The sequence below is a fragment of the Lagenorhynchus albirostris genome, chromosome 13, assembly GCF_949774975.1.
Source record: "Lagenorhynchus albirostris chromosome 13, mLagAlb1.1, whole genome shotgun sequence".
In the NCBI taxonomy this organism is placed as follows: Eukaryota; Metazoa; Chordata; class Mammalia; order Artiodactyla; family Delphinidae; genus Lagenorhynchus; species Lagenorhynchus albirostris.
In genome coordinates this window covers 35,492,442-35,503,585 of record NC_083107.1, presented here as the reverse complement: position 1 = coordinate 35,503,585, position 11,144 = coordinate 35,492,442, and the positions used below count along the sequence as shown (strand labels likewise).

The 11,144-nt window shown below is 35.4% G+C and overlaps 1 protein-coding gene across 1 annotated transcript in view; it reads right to left on the bottom strand.

Annotated features, from left to right (window-relative positions):
- Nucleotides 1-269: 269 nt before the first annotated feature.
- VPS54 (VPS54 subunit of GARP complex) overlaps nucleotides 270-11,144 on the bottom strand; it is an 88,203-nt gene continuing 77,328 nt past the window's right edge. Inside the window, exons 19-24 of the mRNA XM_060168955.1 lie at nucleotides 10,962-11,049; nucleotides 10,257-10,378; nucleotides 10,065-10,145; nucleotides 3,147-3,254; nucleotides 1,129-1,223; nucleotides 270-348 (exon numbers count right to left, since the gene is read on the bottom strand). Coding sequence (XP_060024938.1) covers nucleotides 270-348; nucleotides 1,129-1,223; nucleotides 3,147-3,254; nucleotides 10,065-10,145; nucleotides 10,257-10,378; nucleotides 10,962-11,049 — 573 coding nt within the window. The remainder of the gene's footprint in view (nucleotides 349-1,128; nucleotides 1,224-3,146; nucleotides 3,255-10,064; nucleotides 10,146-10,256; nucleotides 10,379-10,961; nucleotides 11,050-11,144) is intronic.

The window sequence follows — 11,144 nt, the reverse complement described above, 5'->3', positions numbered from 1 at the left end:
GTTTGAAGCTTCCAAATTGTTTTGTGCAAAATCAATTCATTGTACTCTCCAACAACACAGGTTTGAACTGCGTGGGTTCACTTATACGCAGATTTTTAAAAACAGTAAATACTAGAGCATTACATGATCTGCAGCTGGTTGAATCTGTGGATGTGGAATTGTTGATACAGAGGAGCCCTGTATATGGAGGGCCAGCTCCCTAAGTTATACTCAGATTGTCAACTGCTGGAGGGTCGGCACCTCCAACCCCCACCCCATCCCCCTCTTGCTCAAGGGCCAGCTGTACTTCTTTTCTTTTTAAGGGTAGGGCCAACTTCTGACTCCAAAAGATGTTTTTTATATTTGTTCCTATAAGTTTGAAACTTAAGCCTAAAATTCCTTTAAAAGGGAACAAAATATTCTACTCTTAAAAATCCATGGAACAGGTAACACACTACAGAAATCATATAAAGGTGTACCTACATGATCAGCGCTTTGCACTTTGTATAATCTTTAAATCCATATCTTTATCTACATTGCTCTTAACAAAAATTCTGTGACAGGACTTTTTATCATCCCTATTTTAAAATCTAAGAATATTAAGACCCAGGGTAAGTGATTTGCCCAGTTATAGAGCTAGTAAGTGGCAGAACTTAACCCATTTTCTGATTCTAAATCTATTTCGCCAATAATATAATTTGTTCAACGGCTTACAATAAAATATGTATACACTTATTTTTTGTAACCCTGTGAAGGAATTAAGGCAGATTTTATGGTTCTCATTTGATAAATAAGGCACAAAGGTTAAGTGACTTTCTCACAGTCATACAAAGTAGGACTTTGAGTTCTGTCTGGATAGGTGAAGACTACTGGGTGACTTAAGGAGGTGCTACTAATGTACACTGCCTCAAAATGGACATATAAGGTCAGTTAACTAATTCACCATCTATAAAACACTTTAACACAGATAGATATAGATATAGATATAGATATACATCACCTCCACAGAGGGAAAAAAAGGCAAAAGTCTGCTGATTTTACAGTCTGGGGCCCTGGCAAGATTATAGTGGAAAAGGACAGCATAATGAATAAAAACCAATCAAACAGTTCAATATGGGAGTACGGGGTAAAAACATATTGAAAACATACCCATTTTGAGGTCCTCCATCATTTATCACATTTAAGTGAGACAATTGCTTTTTCAAGTGGAGTTTGTAACTTGCATTAATTCTTAAAAATAACATCTGGAAAAGAAATAAAACTCAGTTTCTTAAAGCTCTATTGACATAGAAGACGTAAGTAAGTAATCACTATTATTTGCAGAAAAATTTAAAAAACCTTTTGCTTCGGCATATACTTTTAAAATGCTCCTCTGAAAGTATTTAATTGCTATTTCAGTATAGTTTGTCTCCTTAGTTGGATAAAAGCTCTTTTTGCTCTTTTCAGTAGTACTTATTTTAGTGATATGACTTATCACTGCCTTTTGCCCCTTAGTAGAAATCCTCTGGCATGTGTAAATGGGATCAACCATACAGGTGAAAAGAATAAAAAGAGACGGAGAATTCTGCAATGTATCGATATTAACTAGGAACTTGATAGAGAAAAAAGTCACAATGGTAAAGGCAAGGCTACCGTTATCCTTCCCAATTACTTGGAAGTATTTTATTGCTTCACATGCAGATTTTTAATGCAATACTTCTTTGGGAAATGCCTGACCTGAAATTATATACAATTAATCTATGGAAACAATTTTGTGAAATATATTTCCCATGGGAAAAAATATATAAAGTCATCTATGGAAAAGTTTTATGGAATTACTCGTACTCAAGTGACAATAATGACATAAATCTATAATTTGTGCCCAGCTTGACAAGAGTTCCCTTTAAATGATGATGCAGATAAAAATACATGAAATACCTATATACCCAGCTCCTGGACCTGGCTAAGCCTTGTTCTAGAATTAGAACTCAAATGGCAAATCCAGAAGGTCAGAATGTCAGAGGTGGGGGATCTTACATGTGGAATGAAAAGGATGGCTTGGCTAGGAAGACTGAGAAAGGAAGAAGAGACCCTAGTGGGTGCGCCACATCTCAAGCCTCCTCCTCAGTCCTCAGAGAGCCCCAAAGGCGCTGGATGATATTTAATCATAAAGATGGTATGATTAATGAAAACTTAGGGAAGCATGAAAAAATGGTAATAGCTAGTATAGGATGGAAGTCTGAGGTGGCATGGGAAAGGAGACCAGCAGGCGCAAGAGCAGGAAAGAGACACTGAAAAAGCTACTCTCTGCTCCCAAATACCATTTCCAAGCACTCAACCAATTCAAGACAAACTGAAATATTGATAAGAAACTTGTCTATTTAGCAAAAATCCCAGTGAAAACTAAGATCATTAGTCATGTAACAACTAGTTTTGTACTAATTATAACATATCATTCTACAATTAGACTTGAATGAGATCACCTGGTATAAAGGGAACAAACTAAGGTGGGTAAAGAAGACCAGAAGAAAAGAAGTACTGGAAACTTTAAAGTACTAGGCGAGGGAATCGAGGGAAGTCACGGGTAGGAATGTCACCGAAAAGTGAAGAGAACTCTGGTAATAGTGTAGGGAAGACAGTAGAGACAGAGGGTGGATACTTCAAAAGTAAGAGGTGCCAAAGACTACCCATTTTGCTATTTTTCCTGATCTGTGCCTACTACACATCACTTATGCTGATCTAACAAATATTAATGTTAAGGCATATTGATTGAGTTACTTTATATGTCATCTCATGATTAAGTCCATCACTAATTCCTCCCCTATCCAATTTGGATTATAATCACAATGAGTAACATATTCTACTATTCACTGATAAATGCTAATCCTGATTTTCAAACTAATAATGTAATAAATGATGTCAGTAGAATCTGGGACCTCTGATGACCCAATGAACAAATGAAAATCTGCTTTTTAGAATGGCTGACTACACAGCAAAGCTACTATTGCTCTGGCCTGTCAGGGCAAGGAGCACTTTGAAATCAAGTCAATATAACAACTGGAAAAAATAAACAATAATCATACTGGAATACGAACTAAGCTTAACTGTGCCAAAAGTACATAATAAAAACACTCCAATTCTGCATGCATATTATGTTATATATAATAGTTTTAGGAATTACTACTTACTTGTGTTTGTTCTTCTGGAAGGAGATCAAATATAGCTTCATGCATTTTTGCCATTTGCTTACAAATATTCCTGAAACAGGCAGAAGGAACGGGAGCTTTCACTTCATACTGGCAGGGAAAAATAATGAGAATTATATTCATGTCCTCTGGATTGCATATTGTCCCCACTGTTCCCTAAAACATGTATTTTCTGCCCCTACACATCTAACTCTTCAACTGTGATCTGTGCTACTCATGCAAATCTCAAAAACTTTTCATTAAAAAGCTTAATCTATTTTGAGAGAACCAGCATAATATAGTGGCTAAGAACATAGGTGGCTTCCCTTCCTAAGATGGACTGCTTGGGTTCAAATCCCAATTCTTAAAATTCTTAGCTATGTGAGATGGGGTGAGTTACTTCTCTATATTGGGTGAGATATTTCTCTATATCTCAAAGGGCATGCTGGGAGGATTTTAAAAGATGGCTCATAAGAACTCAAACCAGTGCTTGATACCAAGTAGGTACTCAAAAAATGTTAGCTACTATTGTGGCTTAATATACGATAATGAATCATTAAAGTAGGCCCTCCAAATTAACAGATTATTTTTTAAACATGATTTTAAGAATGTGTTCAACATGATCATATCTGAAATCAATATAACTGGTAGAATTAAAATGTTCTTTTTCTTGGTAGGTGGGCCAATATAGTAATCATATTTACCCTAAGGTTAAGAGAAGACTTTTTCAGGCTTCCCTGGTGGCACACTGGTTAAGACTCCACCTGCCAATGCAGGGGACACAGGTTCGAGCCCTGGTCCGGGAAGATCCCACATGCCATGGAGCAGCCTGTGCACCACAACTACTGAGCCTGCGCTCTAGAGTCCATGAGCCACAACTACTGAAGCCCGCACGCCTAGAGCCCATGCCCGGCAATAAGAGGAGCCACCACAATGAGAAGCCCATGCACCGCAACGAAGAGTAGCCCCTGCTCGCCACAACTAGAGAAAGCCTGGGCGTAGCAATGAAGACCCAATGTAGCCAAAAATAATAAATAAAATAAATAAATTTAAAATAGTAATAATAATAATAAAGAGAAGACTTTTTCAATGATCTATACGGAAAACTTTAAATTAGGTAAATTCACTTACTGTTCTTACATCTGGAACAGTATACTGATATGATTTAGAGAATCACCTTTTAGCCCACATTTTAGAATTCACAGCTTAAATTATATATCATTTTCATTTATAAGACAAATTTGGGCTAAATAATTATATTTTAGATGCACTAATCTTATATAGTTTATTAAAATGATGAGTTCCAATATACTGCTGCAGCAGAACCATGTGGAAGTCACCGTGTGACTGGACCAGGCAAAGTCGTGACCACTCAAGGGTGTGTCTCTCTTCAGCTTAGAGTTATATCAAACATCCCCTTATCTTTTTTATTAATAACAGCTTTAAGATATAATTCACATACCATAAAATTCACCCCTTTAAAGTGTACAATTAACTTTTTTTAGTAAACTCTTATACAACCATCACAACTAATTCCCAAACATTTTCATCACCCCAAGAAGAAACCCCATACCCATTAGCAGGCACACCCCGTTCCCCCCTCCCCTCAGCCCCTGGCAACTACTACTCTCTAGAAATGGAATCATACAATCTGTGGCTTTTTGTGACTGGCTTCTTTCACTTAGCATGCTTTCAAGGTTCATCCATGTTGCAGCATGTGTCAGTACCTCATCTTTTTTATGGCTGCATGATATTCCATTGCATGAATATACCATAGTTTATCCAATCAGCAATTAACGGACATTTGGGTTATTTCTACTTTTTGGCTATTATGAATAATAATGCCATGAACATTCATGTACAGATTTCTGTGTAGACAAATGTTATCAATTCTCTTGGGTATATACCCAGAAGTGGAATTACTGGATCATATGGTAACTCCATGTTCAACCTTTTGAGGAAATGTCAAAATGTTTTCCACAGTGGCTGTACCACTTTACAATCCCACCCAGCAGCCTATAAGGGTTCCAATTTCTCCATATCCTCACCAACACTTGTTATTGTCTTTTTTATTTTAGTATCCTACTGTGGTAATATCCCCTTATCTTAACTGTCCCCCTGTCCTGGGTTGAATAATATCTTCTCCAAATTCATGTTCACTTAGAGCTTCATAAGGTCATAGTGGATTAGAGTGGGTCCTAAATCCACTGACTGGTGTTTTTATAAAAGAAAGGAGAGGGAAATTTAGACACAGAGACACACAGAGGGAAGATGACCATGTGAAGACAGAGGCAGAGATTGAAGTGATGCATCTACAAGCCAAGTAATGCCAACAACTGATAGCAAGCACCTGAAGCTAGAAAGGGGCAGGGAAGGATTCTTAGAGCCTTCAGAGGGAGCATGGTCTAGGGACACTCTATCCTCCAGAACTACAAGAGAATAAATTTTTGTGTTATAAGCCACTCAGTCTGTGGGAATCTGTTATGGCAGCCCCAGGAAACTAGCACACCCCCAAAACCTTCCTTCATCACTGCTTTCCCTCAAGATACTATCCTTTCCATCTGACCTTCACCACACGTTTCTTCAATCACTTAAACTTGATACTGTACTTCTTTATTCCACACTATATAAAAAAATCAACTAAAAATGGATCATGGACTTATATATAAAACCTAAAACAATAGTGCTTCTAGAAGAAAACACTGGAAATTATCTTTGTAACTTGGGTGACAAAAAGTTATTGGGATAAGACACAAGAAGCATGAATAATAAAAGAAAAAACTGATAAACTGGAGTTCACCAAAGTTAAAAATTGCTCTTTTTAAGACACTTAAGAAAATGAAAAGGTAAGCCATAGACTGGGAGAAAATACTTACTTGATAAAGGACTTGTATCTAGGATATATAAAGAACTCTTTTCTTAAAGAACTCTTAAAACTCAATAAGAAGATAACCCAATTTTTAAAATGAGCAAAAAAAATTTGAACATTTTTCCAGAGAAAAAGTATGGATGGCAAATTAACACATGAAAAGATACTCAACATGTTTGTCATTATATAAATTAAAACCACAATGAGATATCACTCAATACAGACCTACTAGAAGACTAACATTAAAAAACAGAGAGACAATAGAAAATGCTGGTGAAGATAAAGAGTACCTAGAGCTCTTGTACATCACAAGTAGAATATAAAATTGTATAGTCACTTTGGAAAATAATTTGGCAGTCTTACATTTCCATGCCACCATCAATATATTCCAAGGTATTTACACAAAAGAAATGAAAACACATGTCCACACAAAGATGTGCCCATGAATGTATATAGTGGCATTATTCATAACAGCCAGAAACTGGAGAAAACCCAAACATCTATCAATTGATGAATGGATAAACAAATAGTAGTACATCCATACAATCGATATCACTCTATAATAACAATGAACAAGCCATTAACACCTGCTATAACATCCATGAATTTCAAAAGCGTTGGGCTAAATGAAAGGAACCTAGGACAAAAGGTTACATTCTGTATAATTCCATTTATAGGATATTCTGGAAAAGGCAAAACTATATGGAAGAAAATCAGATCAGTGGTTGTCATGGTTTGGGGATGTCGGGAAAAGGATTAACTGCAAAAATGCCAACAGTGATGGAATTGTTCTATATCTTGATTGTGGTAGTTCTACTACATATACATGTTAACATCCATCAAATTATATACTTAGAAAGGATGAATTTTACTGAATGTAAATTATACCTCCATAAACTTGCCTTAAATTGCTTAGCTTTCCACTGATAGTCAAAGCTTTCCATTATCTTTCCAACATATCTCCCACTCCTGGGTTTACCCACCCTAATACATTAGCTAAATGGAATTACTTACCTTTGTTACTATTAATAACAACAGCAAAAGCATTAGCAGTCAACATTTATTGGAACTGGCTATAGTCAGATACATGATAAAAGAAAAGTGCTCCACATATATTATCTCATAAATCTTCACTACAAGTTTATGAGGCTTTATTATTATCCTCATTTAGAGATAGGAACCGAGGCTTAAGGAGATTAATAATTTGCCCAAGGTTCTTCAGTGACTAATGTGTGACAAACAATGGAATTTGAATTTAGGTCTACCTGACTCCAAAACCCAACACTAAACTTCCTTCTTAGGATTCCTACCAACATGTCTGTCCATGCTGTTAACTCAGAGTATCTCTTCGCCTCAACTTCATTTGCTCTAATTGTATCTATCTTTAAAATCAAAACTTATATGCATGCCTCATCCATAAAGCTTTCCCAGATCTCCCTCCCCAGCTAACAACCATCTCTTTCAAAACATTAAAAGCTCCAATAGCACTGAACCGATTCCCTACTTATGATACTTTAATCTACCTCCTGTTATAGTAATTGATATAATTATCCTACTAGATATTTTACTATATGAGGACAAGATCAAAGGCTTCTTCACCCTTGTGAATCACTGTTAACCTAACACGATTTAACTCAATGAATGAATGAATGGTGGCTGGACATTAGTCTAGCCAGTAGTACAATTAGATGTTAATGTTTCACTCTACCCAAGGAAAGGTACCCTTGTTTATTAGCTTCTTATAATCAGCATATATTTTATTACTGTGTTATTCTTCTTTCCCCAAATTAAAATTCCTGATAAGAAAATGAAAAGCTAAAAATTGAGAGACTAATCCAAATCTAACACTGTCTGCTATTTTGGTGTGAATTAAAAACAGGGCCAAACTCCTGGGCAACCCATGGAAGCAAGTAGGGCAGGGAGTGGTAAAGAGAGACTTGATAATACAGGGAAAATGTAACATGTCAGGGTAACAGGAAAAGTCATCAGTGAGGAAGGTAGCAGAGAAAACGCTAAGTTGCAAACGTCTAGGCACACTCTTGACATTAAAAAAATGACATAAAAAATGGGGAGGGAGGTGTTTGAAATTTATAAAAGAGTTAAGAGACATAATAACCAAATGCAATATGTAATTTTGTTAGGTGTGATATAGTAGTGTGATTATATAAAAAAGTATCCCTCCCTAGTTTTTAGAAATATACACCCAAGTATTTAGGGATGAAATATTACAGTGCCTCAAATTAACTATAAAATATTTTAGCAAAAAAAGAAAAATGTTAATGACTGTTAAATATAGGTGATAAATACATGGGAAGCTCATTAAATAATTTTCTTTATTTTTCTTTACCAAAAAGAAAGAAAGAGAGAAAAAAGAATGCAATGAATTGTCACAGGAAAAAGTCTAGCCATAGTCCCAATTCTTGTTCATAGACTTTGGATGACCAACATGATAGAAAAAAGTCAAGGTTTTAAGAGTACCAGCACTTTTTTGGTTTTGCTTCATTCTATTCCCCAGCTTATTACTAGTTTCACTATTTAACATTTACCTTACTCTACATTATTAGGTGTTAAGTCCTCTGCCTTGTTAGATGATAAACTTCTTGAGGGTCACAGTGCATTATTCATTGACTTTTGGTACACAGAAGAATGTCATGTATCAAAAAGGAAACTGGTGGAATAGAACTGCTTTTGCATTTAGCTTGTACTTGGCAACCATGAAGAAAAAAGAGAATTTCTAACCAATAATTTTTCTCCATACAAAACTAGAAACTTAGAAGGCATAACATAACATAGGTATGTTTCCACATAACTATAAATTCCTTAAGCTTCTTAAAAGAAAAGCATAAAACATCTATACTATAAACTAACTACGTCAGAGGTTCTCAAAGTGTGGTGTGGGAACACCTGGGAGTCAGATGCTCTTTCAGGGAATATGTGAGGTAAAAACCATTTTCATAATAATAATAAGATTAGTATTATTCACTTGTGGTCTCTCATGATTGAATGGTGGGGATTTTTAGATGACCTGTGATGTCATTCTGAAGGCTAATCAAATGTGTGTTTATGTATTCTTGTGTTTTAAATTTTTTTTTAGTTTTAATTTCTAATATGGTACTTACTGATAAGTATATTTGCATAAAAAAAGCTCTTTGGGGTCCTCAATTATTCTTAAGAATGTAAAGGGGGTCCTATGATCAAAATGTTTGAGAACTTAACATTAAACAAATGCAATCTTATTTTCCAATCACTCCTTCTCACTGTCAACTTCAAAGATTTGGGTGTGAATGGGCACGACTTTATCTTGCCTTTTTATAATTTTTATGTGCCTGCTGCTCTTGCCATCTCAGAATCTGAAGGATCCAAGTAGAAGGAAAAGCATATCAAAGGGTCTTGCTTTATAAGATTACTCTAAAAATACTCTGGGGCAAAAGTATAAACTAAATAAACCTTCAAACTTTCAAGGTATGAGATTTCTGCTTTCTCTCTAAGACATGTACTGAATAATTTAGGGAAAGGAAAGAGTGAGGGATAGGGCAAAAGTGACTAGGGCTGATTAAGTGACATTTTTCTGAAGATACCCTCCCAGTGCAATTAAGAATTTTTTGGAAAACAGTTCTCCTTTTAATGACCTATGTGGAATGGGAAGCAAATAAGAAACAAGTACTGAAATTGAATATCTATGACGGAAATAAGAGAGCACCTCAGGCTCTGCCTTCTTGGCCTGGAAAATAAAATAACACTTTACTACAAATAATTTAATGTTTATTTTCTCAATTCTGTCTCTGGAAGGCTTTCAGACTAAAATACGCTTTGAAGATACATAATTTTCAATGCAGCTAATATAAAATTACTTCTATATAGGGTTTCTATCATCCTTGAAATCATCTTCCCCCACCCCTACCCCCAAGTCCCTTAGGAAATGAATATCACCTATTTGGGTGATCTGAACATTTGAGTTTTTCCCTAAACCCGGAACAATTTTGATTTGTTGGACAACTGTGAAAAGTCACAACGCTTTCAAGCAAAGCCTAATAATTTCCGTAAATTATTACCTTAGATAACAGCTTGTCAAATAAGCTATCCATTATCGCTACAAGCTTAGCTGATATTTCAGCTATGTGGTCATGGTAGTCCTGTAATGAGAAATAACGTTATATTTTAAAGTCCCTGGGACACATCTAAAATACTTAACAATTATGGAGTTAAATTTATGAAACTCCAGTAGAAAATACATGGAAAGGTACCTTAGTGATATGATCAAAATGCCTAAGCATACTATACTGCTTAGGCTGCAGTCGAGCTTCAAAATGAGCCCTGATCACAGGAATGTAGTGCACGATTAATTGCAAACAGCGTGAAGAAAGAGCTGAAGATCCGGGAGGTAGACATACCGTGGAGAAAAAAAAAGGTATTAGCTGATATTTAAGGTATTTAATTACCTATCAAATTATGTAAAAGGTATCAATTAATTTTATACAGACCCCAGTTTATTACATAAATGAAGAACACAGTAACAGAAACCAACATATTTCATATTTTTTGTTTAAGAAAATCAGTTGGTACTGAATGATGTAATGAATTATGCTGCTTTTCCAATGGACTCAAGTTGTGAGTAGTACTGGCATAAGGAAGCTAATGGGACAACTGATTCTCTTCTGACATTCAGATACCTTTCACCCCATATATACATACATACTTCATACATATTACATTTTAACATTTTTTTTTACAGTAGTGCAACTTTCTAGTAACTTATATTTATTGGAGTGAAAATTCCTCATAACATTTCTCCAGAAGTTATTTTTCAGTTATGGCAATACATAAGAAAGTGACATTGCTACTTTTAGAGGCTTTAGTTAGAGGCATAAAAACATCAGGTATAATGAAACATAAGTATAGTGACATCACTGTAATGCCTCAGCATGTGAATTAAATGCAAAAATCCATACCCAAATTTTTTGTAGTTATTGTTTTTAGTCCAACAACTTGCAGTGCACCAGCTCCAAGAACTAACTGGCAACTTCTTGAATTGAAGTACTAACAAAGGAAGAAAAAAAAAAACCCAACAATTTATTAAAAACTATTCTTTATATGCTGGCAATGTGTTAATTCTAAAAATACATTCCTCTTTC